Raw genomic sequence first — 14,170 nt, 5'->3', positions numbered from 1 at the left:
GCTGCCGGTGGCTGTAGCAGACGGACATACCGGCAGCAGCCAGTGCCACCTTTGCCACAACAGGTACTTTGCCGTGTGACCTGCAAGGCACATTTGGATGCCGGAACACAGGCGTCTGGCAGCGAGGCCAATGGGTGGAAAATCAAGAGCACTAACAGAAGTGGAATTTTCAAGAGATTAAAAAAAATAAACCACCCAACACAGCATGGCATCACCGCTGGGTGCCCCGGAGCGGAGCTTTCATCGCCTGCCCACTCGCGGAAGGACCACACCGCCCAGTCGAGCGGGCCTGGCCTCCTCCTCCCCTCCGCTGCCGCCCCAAGCCCCGGCTTTCTCCCTGGCCCCTGCTCCGCCGACATCCCGCCCATCACCGCTCTCCCGGCTGGCGCTGCCCGGGGCGCTCTCGTGGAGCTGCTCCCAGTTCCTGAACACCTGTAAATACAGCTCTGATTTGAATGATTTTTTTTTTCACCTCTGCAGCTTTACAAAGTAAGAACCACCTGTTGCATACTCATGCGGCAGCGCTATTCCTCAGGATAAATCAGTGTTCCCCTCGTTTACCGGGAGAAAGGAGCCGGGGATGCTCGAGCGGTCCTGTCTTTTTCCCGGACAACGGAGCCTGGCCCCGGCCCCGGCCTGGCACTGCAGGAAGCAGCTGCCCGGTCTCTCCTTGGCCACCCGCCCCGACGTGCCCCGGCCCTCAGGCTCCAGCAGACCTTGGGGCTTTTGCCTTTAGGGATAATGCCCTGAGCCCAGATGAGAGGAGAGGGGGACCTGGAGGGTCGCAGGGTGCTGCCATGCCCCCCAAAACGTCCGGCACTGTCCTCCCCACAGCGCGCTGCAGTCCCTGACATCCAGACGTGGATGATCTGCGCCTCCCAAGGACTTCAGAAGCTAAGCACGCATTTGCTTTCGTCTGACAGATAAGGCAGGCACCGCGGCTCCTCCAAGGTCCGCTGTGTCCCAGAGGAAGAATCGGAAACATCCCGGCTGCTGCTGCTCTTCTCTCCCCATTAAGGCTGTGCCTCTTTCCCACGCCTGAGCCTCTCCTCCCTTTCATTTACTCTCCGGGTGCTTTGCAAATGTAAGGGCTGCAGTTTCATATCCCCGCACTCCAAAAGGACGGGTCCGTGCCTTTTGTAGTTCAGCCAGAGCCAGGAAGTTGCCGATATCCTCGGATACTCGGCTCTGCCTCTAGGTGAACCTGTATCTGCCTTGAGCAGGGAGATAATGCGGTGGCTGTTGTTTTGCTGCTGCCGGTCCCTGGAGAGACCGTTTCCATGAAGTCTTAGCTCGGGGGGAAAAAAACCCCCAAACAACCAAAACGGGGAACGCTATATAGCTCATGACTGGGAAATCAAAATTTCTCCCCAAATGAGGCTTTCTGATAGGAAGAGGCTGGCAGAGGCGTCCCTATAATAAAGCGTGCGAGGAAAGTAGTTTGCCGGGCGGGAGGAGAGCTGCCTGGCTGGCTGTCAGAGGGGGCGGATCCTGCGCACGGGCGGGCAGCGCCGAGCCGGAGCGGCCCCGGCAGCCGCGGGGCTATTTCAGGAGCCGGGCGGAGGCGGCGGCTGGAGCCGGGGCAGTGATGGGGTTAGCGGCGCCGGTGGGCTGAGCGGGGGGCTTGCAAGAGGAGGCGAAGGCAGCCGGGAAAACACGCCTTTGCCTCGGATTGAGGGAGAAAGGATAGGTTTTTTGGGCTGCATCACAACTTGAGCAGCATCAAGCTGAGCTAGGCGGAGAGGGGAGCGGGAGGGGAAGAAGGAGGAGAAGAAGGAGGAGGAGGAGGAGGAGACGGCTGCCACCGGGGGATTTGGGCTCGATTTATTGAAACAAATCAGTGCTCGGGAGAGAGCGGCGAGGAGGAGGAGGAGGAGAAGGTGGGGGTGGGGGGGCAGGAAGAGGGGGATCGAGAAAGAAAAGTGTGAGGGCTGTGGCTGGGAGAAACAGAAGTGATGAGAGAGCGAGCAGGGAGGCTGGAGGAGGCTGCCCGTCCTGTCGCCGCGCCCCGCGGGGATCGCCGCTCCTGCCGCCGCCGGGCGCCCCCGCGGCCGCCGCTGCCGCCCCGCCGCCCCCGGCCCGCGCCATGGAGGCGCTGAACGGCCCCGCACCGGGGCCCGGCGACGCGCTGCGGCCGCCGCCGCCTTCGCCCGGCCACCACCACCCGCACGCCGAGAAGAAGCGGCCGCACCGCGCCCCGTCGCCCGCCAGACCCCTCCTCAAGGACCTGCACGCCCGCGCCGCCGCCAAGCCGCCGCCCGCGCCCCCCAAGTCCCCCGGCCTCCCCGCCCGGGCGCCCTCGTCGCCGCACCCGGGCGTGCACCAGCCCTCCGCGGGGCTGCTGGCGGCGCCGGGCCGCCTCTCCCGCCGCCCCGCCGCCCCGGGGGGCAAGGCGGCCGCCGCCGCCGTCACCGCCGTCGGCAGGGCGGGCGCCAAGGCCGCCCCCTGCGCCAAGCGGGCAGCCCGCGGTCCGGAGCCGGGGCCCGGCGGCCGGGGCGCGGGGCGGCAGCCCGGCGGGGAGGCGGCCCCGCCGCCCGGCAAGGGCAGGAAGGCGAAGCGGGGAGCCGCGGCGGGCAGCGGCCATGCGGCGGCGGCGCTGGCCCGCGTCGGCCACACGGACAGCAGCTCCGACCTCTCCGACTGCCCCTCCGAGCCGCTCTCCGACGAGCAGCGCCTGGCCCCGGCCGCCAGCAGCGACGCCGAGTCCGGCACCGGCTCCAGCGACCGGGAGCGGGAGCAGCCCGCCGCTCATCCCGCCGCTCATCCCGCCGCCGAGCAGCCCCGCGCCGGCCCCGGCCCCGGGCGCGGAGCTCCGGCGGCCCTCGGCTCCCGCGGGGATGCGCTACCTGCGGCCACGGGCGGGGGGAGAGCCCCGAGCCGCGGGGAGCCGCCGCCGGCAGCCCCGGAGGAGCTGCAGCGGGAGGTGGAGGAGCTGCGCTCGGAGAACGAGTACCTCAAGGTGAGCATCGCCCGCGGCGGGGACGGGAAGGGAAGGGAAGGGAAGGGCAGGAGGCGGCAGCGGTAGAAACGCGGCCCCCTCCTGCCCGTGAATGCGGGGATCGCGCTTGGAAGCGGGGGAAGAATATTCGCGCTGCCTGGAGTCACCTCGCGTGGGACCCCGGCCCCCGCTGGACCAAATGCCGAATTTTACCCGCAGGAGAGAAATAGGGGCAGGGAGAACCAGCCGGGCGCCTCGGCCCCCTCCTCCCCCGCCTCCCCGAAGCGGGACCGCGGCGCGGCTTAAGGACAGTTAAGGGATTTAAGCGAATATCGCGGCTCCCTGCAAAGCCCGATTTGTGGGCGCTGGATGAACGTCAGTCCGATGCAACATGTACCGTGGCAATGTTGCATTTGGTTGACGTGGTGGTAGCTCAGCAAACCCCGACTCTTTCTAAAGCACCGCAAACATTCTACTGGTTAGCAGAACTTTGCTTTCCAGGAACTGTTTTCCTCAGTATCACCCTTTAGGAAAAGCCAAAGGAACAGGTTCCCTCATTTGATGTGGAAAGGATGACAACATTATGTGCTCTGATTATTGTGTTACTTTATCACTGGAAAGTGAAGCCACTCGCTGTGAAGTACTAATAGAACAACAAGAGCAGCAAGAAAAAAGTATCATTGCATCCTTGTACAGGTAGAAAAGTATATCAGTAGGAATCCATCCTTGGAGAAACAGGAAAGCTAAATTCAGGCGAGCTCTGAGCTGGGTTGACCTGTGGAAACCTTTAGTTGGACTTGTACTTACAATCTGATCTTTTGGCACAGCAAAGAAGCTGCATCCATAAAGATCTATAAATAAGATAAACTGAGATAATCCTGTAACCACAGCCACTGTTTGACTCTGCCTCTGGTGAAAACAATCTTTGTTCCCTGATATTTGGAACTCCCTGTTGTCAAGCAAAATAACCATGGAAATCCATGTAAATCTAGGATTCTTACTCAAATAAGAACTGCAGTTTTGTGTATAACCTTGGGAAACAATAGTGATAAAGATACAGGCTAGGCTCGTTAATGGGTTTTGGCTAAGGTACACGAAACAATATTCAGCATAGCAAAAGGGTAACAGCAGGGGTGCTGCAAGGTTCTTTGCCAGGTCTGGTGCTGCTTAGTGAACTGGAAAAAGGAATGAGCAATGATACAGCAAAATTTTCAGATGACATTAAGTTTTTCTAGCTTAAGTCAAGTCCAGATCAGACAGAACTTAATTATAAAGTTAACTTCTGAGGAACGTGTGAAAAATGAAGGCAGAGGATGGTAGATAAATCTTAATATTCAAAATCTTAAGTTCTTGGAGGGAATAAGTATGCACTTTTCTGTTTAAATATATTGTGTTAACTCAGGGGTTTCGTGAGAGAAGGAGAAATGAAAATCTGCAAAAATTGTTGGATTACAGCAGGAACTGAACAGAGACTAAGAAAGTCTGGCAATATTTTATGGAACTGTAGCTGTTACACAGGTCAGTGAGTGTCCTGTGGCACTGCTGGTCATCTAGAAATACTGTGGGCACTGCTGGTCATCTAGAAAAGGATAGTACAAAACCAGACCAATAAAAATTATTGGCTTGTAGCGAAGCTTTTATAGCACTCATTGGATGGGAAACTCAAGTGTGGTAGGGAAATGTAATAGTCTATAAAAAGATGAGCAGCACAGAGAACCTTTATCAAAAGCTTCTGTTTTATTTGACAGCCTAGAAGCAAAAGGAGATGTAGTGAAATCAGAATTGATAATGGGAATCACTTAAGGAGTAGCTAACTGGCACTGCCATTAGAAGTCATGAAGTCCAAAAGCATCTCTTTGCATTTCAGGATTTGAACAAGTATATGAGTATTATATACTTAAACCCATTACAAAGTGTGTTTCAAGCTCTCTTTCTTTATACTGAAAGTGATTTTTAACTATGGGAAATTGAGGGGGGGAAAGTGAATTGTCTAGGACAGATCCTTGTTAGTGTGTCCCACCTGAGGAACCCTGTGATCTAGTTTACAAGGGCAAGTCTTAGGTGAAGAACTTTATTCTGCTTAATTCCAAAATTTTCACCCTGTGCAACAGATCTTCAGATCTTTCACCTTGATGTCTTCATCATCTACAGCAGTTGTTTCCTCTTTTTCCACTTTTTTTGATTCAGATTGTGGCTTCATCAAGTTAAAAGTATTTCTGAGTCTGGTAGGATAATACAGACTGGTTTCTTTGGTGGGCATGTCCTGGTGCAGCCCAGTGATGCAAAAATTGTCAGGAGAATTCCCAAACCTCATTCGCCTTTCCTAGAAAAACCTATAAAAAAAGTCTGCAAATTAAAACCACATCACTGTCTGAGTTGTTTACTTGTGGGTTTGTTCCATGTGTTTTTTACAATGCAGTTCTCTTGGTTGGCATTGGAGTGAGCTGTGCTTCTCCAGAGGGGGCTAAGGGATAACAGGGATGCTGTCAACTGTAAATAGACAAATGATTAGATAAATCCCAGAAGAAACTGTTAATTTCCTGAGCATGGCCACAAGCCAAATTTTGTGGTTTTCACTCCTCCTTATCCCTCCCTGCAGCTGGAGTGCAGCCCTAAGTGCACATAATAAAGTCTTTTTCAGGGAATTTTATCTTTCACATAGGAAGGTCTTTCATGTATCTTTCATGTGTCTGTAACAGGTTATAGAAGATACACACACACACACACACACACGCACACAGACTTAGTGCTAAAGATTACTAGAGATTTAAGTGTTATCAGAAAGAAAAATCCAAAACAAACCCAATCATTTGTTTTTGTTTCTACACACTAAGTACTAGAAAGTCTCCCCAAATGCAGAGCAAGCTGCTGCTTCTGCAAACATCTCAGACTTCTTATACCATGAGCCAGATTTTAACTTGGTGTTAAGTTTCCACCTTATGTATTTCCAGGGCTTTACCCTAGATAAGAATTTGGCTCTAGCCATAGCTAACTAGCTGCAAAGCTAAGCCTGTAGGTGAAGTGCATGCGGAGACGTGTTTACATTGAGAAGCCTCTCTTCTACTACCTCTGTGAAGTCTCATCATTGATTTCAGTTTCATGTATTCCTTGCATGACCTTATTTCAGCTACCTGTGGGGGAAGACTGTAATACTACAGAAGCATTTTAAAATATATCACTTAGCTGTTGATGTCTAAAAAGAGAAATTTTGTCATGGTGCCTGACTCTGCAGGACCAGGAGATCCTTGGTAACTGCTGGTAGTAAATAAAGTTTTAGTTATTGCTCATCAGTCCTGTTTGTAGTAGCAAAACACTGCCCACACAAGTGGTTGATTTTCAAGTTTGCTTTAAAGTGTCCAGCACACAGAGAAGTGGCATTCACCATGCGAGTCCTTGGGAAACTTGGAAAGAAACCCTTTGTGATGTAGAGCCCTCTGAAGGGTGAGGAATCTTAAGGAAAGGGGCCCAAATTTTAGCAATTAGAGATGTTTTTTATTTGTCTCACCCCAACTTTAGTTAATACTGTGTTAATTAAATAAATGTGCTTGCAGAAAGAGCAGTGGTGTTTTAGTCACAACACACACCCCTTTTCTCTTTGCACCCTTCGTGGCCCTAATGTGAAAGCTGCCTCCTACACAAGGCGTGACACTTCCTACAGCCCTTAAAATAAAACTGGTGCTTGCTGTACTTTTCTTTACCTGCCCTTCTCTTTGTGCCTGTGTTGTACAAGTTCAATATGCTGGAAATGCTGCTGCAGTGTGGATTAGCGCAGACAATATGCTATCTTGGATTTATTAGATAACTGTCTTTTTTGTCTTGCTTTGTCTTTTTTTCTTTCTGGATTCATTTGTAACTATGACATATTCTGGATATAAATTGACTAAGGGACCACTGCAGGCCCTGTATTCCACTCTGATGCATCTAAACTATGTTCATTTTTGTTTAAAATCACAATGTGTGTCATATGAGGTTACATTGTGTTTCTTTACTCACTTGAAACCGTAGCTCTTTGAGTTGCAGCCTTGCGCTGAACTCTGTGGGAGTAATTCCACCACTTCTTTTATTAAACTGCAGGGATTTGTGGATGTCAAAGGGTTTTGCAGAGCAAAAAATGATGCACAGTGACGGCACCAGTTTTTTCCCGTTTAGTGAGGGTTGCCAGGGTTAGCAGGATAAAGCTCACCGCACATCCCTGCTCGACATGCTGCTGTTCCCACCTGGAGAGAGGCGGCTCCTGAGGGAATGGAGGTTGACAGCCCTGCCCGGGGCACAGGCCCCAGGTGGCTGGGCTCGGCCGAGGGACGGTCAGCTGCCGAGGAGGAGGAGGAGGAGGATGTCACTCTGGGGGGAGAATGGCGAGGCCATGTGCCTTGCTAGCTCCAGCTGAGCCCTGGCAGCCCCCACCCTGCCTGGAGGGCGTGAGCTGTGCGATGCACCGGGTCAAGAAATGCTATCGATGGTGCCGTTGATGAGTGCTCCAACAGCTTCAGCAGCCCCCGTCAAGGATATGTGTCGAAACAATGCTGAAGCTGATGTTCGAATGAAGCAGAAAAGCTGCCAGATGCTGCTCTCAGATCCCGCAAAGTTAAACCAGCCCTGAAGTCAACAGGTGTTCACGGTGCTATGACTTTTCAGTTCACATCTTGGTTTTGTGCACAAGCTTCAGACCACGTTGGATTGGTGCATGGCTTGTAAAGTAGTCTGATTTGAGAGCTAAATAATAACATCAGGGGCCCAGGGACTTGGGGTTCATTAACATATTTTGCAAGAGGCAAAAATAATGGTTGTTGCTTTCTTCCCAATCAAAGCCTTTCAGAACATATTTATCCCTGCTGCAGTTCTGCTGTGAAGTGCTGTGGGGGATGTGTATATTCCTTAGCAGCAGCAGAAGCAGCATCTCCTACATATAGACGGTTTGAGATATTTAAAACATGAAAACAGAGATTATGTAAAATCACAGTTCATGAATCTTAGATTTGTCAAGGATTTTCTAGAAGCTCTGGATTCATCAGTGCAATAGCAGCTACCCCCTGTAATTGCCACTCTTCCTCCCTTCCCCACTCTCCCCTCATTTGATATAATTTATATTAAATAACATTCTGTTTAGAAAATGGTACTGACAAAATCTATAAATATGACTTTTGGGTAAATTAATAGACATATCTTTTACATAGACAATTGAATTTCCTGATTCATTTACATTTTCTTCAATACTATACAATTTATTGATTTTGTGTGTTTTTGTCTTCCTAGTTTGCAGGTATTTTCAACTTAATATATCACTTCTGCATACTGATGTGTTTTAACTCACTGGAACCTAAAGACTTTACCAGTGTGTATAACTATATTCACAGAGTAATGAATTCAGTATTCATGTGCCTTTTATGCTGGCTTTTTGCATGTAATTTCTCCCTAATAATAATTTCCAAGTTTTCTTTGACTCATGATTGCGTTCCACTATTTAGTGGCTCTGGGATAAGAGCTTTTTTATTTTAGGCAGTAATTCCTCTCAGTGAAGGTAGATCAGCAGGCTGACCTAAATGCAAGTGGTGAAGATGACCCTTCCTCTGTATTTATATGCAGTTTAGTGGTCTTGCTTTGGACTGCATTTAGTCTGGTCCCTTGAACAAAACATCCCCATCATGCATATGTTTTAAAGCTGTGCAGAGGACTCAAGTAATGGAGTGCATTTGAGGCATGCTTGGAGTGCATCTTGATGCACCTACAGAGTGTAGGTCTCTGTTTTATTTCGAAAGGAATCCGTTTCTTGCATGCTCTGTGGACAGAATGAGTGTGCAGTTGGTGGAGATTATCAGAAAATTCATTTTCAAACCTTGTTACAGATCATAACCAGACTGGCTGGGTGGACAGAGCCCATAAGTTATGCAAGTATTCCTGGTCATTTCAGTGGGAATGACTCAGATGAGTATGGGTTACTCAGTGTAATAGCTGCATGGCCTGACCTTTTCCCTCTCTTTCTCTCTCTCTGTCTTTTTTTTTTTTTTTAAGAATCATAAACAAGGCATATTCCTATAATTTGTTCTTAATTATACTTCATTGTAATTAAATCAATAATAAACAAGCATGACATCAGTAAAGGTATTAATGAGATAATGGCTTCTCTTCTGACAGGCAAGTGTTTAATTTGCACAGTACAGACAGAAAATGACCTATCAGTATGTATTTGGGCTACACAGTGTGGAAGTTGCACACAAGGCTTTCCCCTTTTCAGCCAGTTCACATTGGCTTGGCACACTGACAGGCAAACGAGGAATCCTGGTTCTGTTGCTTTTGCACTGCAGTCCTGGGGACTCCTGCAAATAGAGGGGCTGTTTGCATTGTTTGCATATGGCCCTGAGTCCATACAGCCACCCTGTGACCCTCAGATGGGTGGTTCCTATGGGACCCCAAAGAGCTGGCCTTTAGGAACTCATTTGGGCCAAGAGAAGCCATGAGCTGAAAGGCTCAGGATCTGGTACAACTTGGATTTCTACAGCAAATTTGGAAAGAGCTGCCAGTTAGAAAACAGACTTCCATTCATTTTTTTCTGATGACCAGAGTGACATAGGGAAAGAAAAGCAGTTTAGCTTTTCCTAAACAATATTCCTTCTTGCAGGACTCTCTGCTTCGTGCTGTTCTTACGGAAAGTAATAGCATAATTACCATTAAATTAAAAGGGATCGAGAGGAGGCTTTCATCCCCTTCAGGAATGCAGAGCAAAGTGAAGCTTCTGATGCAAGCACTTAACCTCCCAATTTCAATTGCCACTTTGGAGTGCTGGAGCAGGTCCTCCCTGTTTAAGGAAGAGAGCAGCTCTCCATTTGTAGATGAACAAAGAGGGATGGCTGCTTTCTTGCCTGTTTGTTTTAATTACTTTTAAGTGCCTATTCTGATCTCTTTCTTCAATTTTACAATATTAAAGTCTATAGTATGAAGCTCAATACTTCCTGAGAGAAAGAGCTTTAATTCTAACTCACAATAATAAGAGTAGTAAGAACAATAGATTTTAATAAAGTCAAGGGTTTGGCTTATCTGTTATTTCCATCTGCCTTGCAGCCAGAGCATCCCTTTTTTGCAAACCACCACGCTGAGAAGTTTGGCTTTGCTGCATTTACCTTTGAGTTCACAAATGATTGACATGTTTTCCTTCAAAGCAGTAGTTTGCCAGTTTAGTGAGTAGGACCATCATAGTTTCAGTTGTAATTTCCCCTTCCATGGGTCTTTAACTTAGCTTCCTTCATTTTCTGTGCATGGATCACTTTAGAGGAGGAGTTAAAGCTGTTCTGATTTTCCAGGTGCAATTGTAACAGTTCTGACTTAGTATCTGTTACCATACGGCTTCAGTGTCCACAGCAGAATCACAAATACTTGCCAAGGAGAATAAACTGTTAAGAAATAAAAGCATCTACATCCTTGTCACTGGCCTTGTGGCCTGTATTGAAAGCAATATTGTATCTTTATTGTAACTAAAGTTAAACTTTTATGGTTTAGTAAAAGGTTATCCCAGTATCTATAATTGTGTGCTGACTGACATACAAAATCTGAGCCAGATTTTCCAGAGATGACATGTTCCTCTCTTTATATTTATTATTTAAAAATAGGACTTCATATTGCTATTCAAAAAGATTTAATCTGGTGCTTTTCCTCTCTGGGCTGGACAGACTACATAGGTTCAAGCCCCAAGCACTGCAGCAATACAGCAGAATATGGGCTGATGCTGCCTGCAGCCTGTACAGTGAAGTTTCTGTTCCTTATACAGTCAAAACTGTTTGTGGCCTCATGTTGCCTTGTTTTAAGGCTCATCCAAAGGGTGCTGTATCTCTAAATACAAGAAGTCAGGATACAGTTTGATTTCCATGTGAAAATTTTGGAAGTAGAAAAGAAATTAATTGTGGAAAAGAAACTGTGTCAGTCAAAAAATATCAGAGAGGAGAACTGTGTGAGATTTTAAAGTACAGCCTCCTTCATTGTATTCTAAATTTTAATTTATCTGCAAAATTACACTAGAGAGAAACAAACCTTGTATTTATAACCAAAGCCAGTGGCAAGCATAGTGCAAAAAAAAAAAAAAAAAAAGAAAAGAAAAAAAAAAGAAAAAAAACCCCAAAACCCCAAAAAACCCCCAAAACAGAAATACAACCAAACAACCAACCAAGCAAAATAAAACCCCACAACACTGACTTGCAAAGTCATAGTTGTGCTGATAAGAGAGATTGAGAAAACTTTGGTTTACCAGGAGATTAAAGACAGTCCTATCTCCTAAAACATAACTCATGCCAATGCTTGCAACTCTTTGAGGAACTTCTTTGTTGTGAGGGAAGACATTGGATTGAAGTCCCCAACAGAGACAGAGTGACTTTTACAGCTGGGAGAACTCCCATGCCCACAGATGGGATTTGGAAATATTCAGTTTCAATAGGATAAGTGTTTCAGGGATTGGGTTGTTTAAAATTATGTGAAGTTCATTTTCCAAATTTGGTTGCAATAAATGCTTTGAAATCAAATATTGTTTATTATTTGTCTTTAGAAACCAACAAAATTTACTACCAACAAAACTTGATAAAGATTAGAAGGAAGTTTAAGAGATGAGCAATGACATTATAATTGCAGGCTACTTTATACATGAAAGCCATTGCTTAGTTCTTAAATGTAAACAGCAGATTATAAACCAGATCCCATTAATTTGTTGATGACAGTTGTTTTTCTTTATTGTGGATTTGTGTTTCAAAATTTTAATTTAAAACCTAATTACTAATCTAATATTAGCATTCTGAAGATGACATGAAAAAGTTAATTGAACTTAAATCTAGTTGAGGTGAATTCAACACCTCAGTCTGCAGACAATCCTTAAGAAATAACTCTGGTCCTGTTCATTCCATAGGGCTGTGTTAGCTTTGACTGGTAAAGACTCTACTTTTGGTATGAGTACCTTAGCCAAAATACCTCAATAATAAGCTGATAATGCACAAGTGTACTCCTTTTCTTAGGTTCAAAAGCCACTGCTACTCTCTAATCAGTTTCTGAAACCTTGACATTTTCTTCTGCATCTCCTATCTTCACTGGGTAAACTTTCACTTTACCTCTTGAAAGTAGCTATAAATGTGAAGCATAGTGATAAGTGTGTACACAGAAAAGAAAAGCAGGTCTCATTCCCAATCCAATCAAGCATACAGTGCTATGTTTTTCTTTTTAAAAATATACATCATTTATCAAAACTTCACCAGTGTGTTGGCTGTAAACTGGCCAGAGTATTTGGCTGTGTCCTGAGGAGGAGTAGATAGAGCCTGGATCCTAAATTGTTTTGAAATAAGTCCTGCTGGGTTTGGTCTGCAGAGCTCATTTGCTTCATTGAAGTCAGATGTTTGTGCTTAATTAATGTATTTGGAACTTGTGAGGATGTTATTGCTGCAAGGGTAACCTCAATGACTGTGCTTACACTACTCCTTTTCAGACAGTGTATGGTGTGAGCACTATCCAGCTCACTGGGGAGTAACCCTGAGTTTATGCATCCACACAAATATCCTGATCCTGCCCCTGTCCCAGAGAGACTGTGGGACTGGATGCTCCTGCAGCAGAAATCTGAACATATTGAAGATGTACAGTTTCTTAGTGGGCTTGTGAGAAAACTCCTCTGTCCTTTCAGAGCATCCTGGGAGAACGGTGTAGGGTCCTGAGTAGGCTGTGCTGGTGGAGCAAAGCCTCACTGGTGAGCCCAGAGCTGTAATTTTGGAATTAACAGGCCTTGTGTGTACCCAAAATTTATGCTGGCTCAACTAATTGAAATTAAATCATGGTTGTTTAAATACTGGAGTATTTATACATGGATGGGATTTTGGTAAGAATAATACTGTAGTTCTAACATAACTGACAAGGCTAAAGAACCTATCAACCCATCTTCCTTTGGTCAGGACTGTGCTCAGGGACAAGATCTGCCCTGCATTTGTTATCAAAGCTCCAATGAAGCAAGAATAATGTGTCAGTCTGGTTATGCCATGGGAAGGGGGAATGCTTGAGAGGAGAGTATGGGCAGATGTGTTCTTGCAGGGACTGGACAGGGATGGTTCAGCCAGGGGCAGGGGGGGCTTTGTCAAGGGTACTGACATCATAGCAGTGCCCTCTCCACCTGAGACAAGTGTGAAATATTCTCTGGCCACCTTTGGAATTTCAAGTGTGAAATAATCTCCAGCCATCCCTGGTATTTCAAGAGTGATTTACAGATCTGAAGTGGGGTCACAGTGCAGCCAGCCCCAGTACAAGTTCTCCTGGAATCTTCTTTAAGCAAAATTTTCCACAGAAAATCTGGATTTTATAATATCAAATACAATTTTATGGAAACAAATTAAAAAATAATTAGTTAATTTCAAATATTCTCTTCCTGCCTCTTTTTCTTGATTTCTGCTCCCCCAACTTTGTTCAGTTTGAAGAATCATTTTTTTTCTCTCATTCAGTAGTTTAATACTTTGTACCCCTCTGCCTGGAAGACCTTTACAACAGTTCTAGCTTTGGAGCTTCAGTCACGCAGGCATTAAACAAATGGCAATGGTGGAGCTTATCCTGTTCAGCTGTAAATCTTTAATCTGACTTTAGAGAGCAAGTGCTACACATGGTACAACGTGGAACTGGGACAGTTCATGATGCCCAGAAAGGAGTGAGCAGGTTATTCCCATGGGCACATGGGAATACATGGGAAAACATTGTTTGGTTCCTGTGGTCCTGTTATAGAGATGTGTGTGCACACAACAAAACCCCACCTTCTCCTGCACACAATCCACGTGTCATTAAGCCAGTGCACAGTGTTAGGCTCAGATGGGACAGCATTTCCATATGGAACATTTTAGTATTTCATGTCAGGGACTTTTTTTTTCCTAAAAAATTCATTTTTAGGAGGTGTTGGTTGTTAAAAAGGCACACCACACAGAGATGTTGAGATGCTTGGTTAAGTAGGTTTACTGTAGTCTAAGGTAAAGCAAGGGATCGGTTCAAATGGTGGTAAAGTATTGTGTAGTTTTAATTTTAACTTCAGATGGTAAAATGAAGGTTACCAGTTTCAGGAGACATGAGCATCTGGTTTGTTTTTAATTATCAAAGCAGTTGAAAGAAATATGACAAGTATTCATTAATTTAGTTCAGCATAATTACTCAGTGTTGGGTTAAAACTTCTGTTCCTGTGGCTTCTGGAGCTGCGTGTTGCAATCTGCATAATTTCATTAATGTGGTATCCTAGCAAGCATG

At 46.4% G+C, this 14,170-nt stretch overlaps 1 protein-coding gene across 7 annotated transcripts in view; it reads left to right on the top strand.

Annotated features, from left to right (window-relative positions):
- The first annotated feature begins 1,908 nt into the window (after window positions 1-1,908).
- Window positions 1,909-14,170, top strand: part of MTCL1 (microtubule crosslinking factor 1) — a 102,872-nt gene continuing 90,610 nt past the window's right edge. For all 7 annotated transcript variants that reach the window (XM_071417288.1, XM_071417280.1, XM_071417313.1 and 4 more), the window contains exon 1: window positions 1,909-2,959. In XM_071417288.1, coding sequence (XP_071273389.1) covers window positions 2,087-2,959 — 873 coding nt within the window. In that variant the 5' untranslated portion in view covers window positions 1,909-2,086. The remainder of the gene's footprint in view (window positions 2,960-14,170) is intronic.

Source organism: Agelaius tricolor, unplaced genomic scaffold (genome assembly GCF_023055355.1).
Source record: "Agelaius tricolor isolate 1412-34295 unplaced genomic scaffold, bAgeTri1.0.p SCAF_2, whole genome shotgun sequence".
Classification (NCBI taxonomy): Eukaryota; Metazoa; Chordata; class Aves; order Passeriformes; family Icteridae; genus Agelaius; species Agelaius tricolor.
Note: the sequence above shows the minus strand (reverse complement) of the source record. Positions and strands in the feature narration are given on the sequence as shown.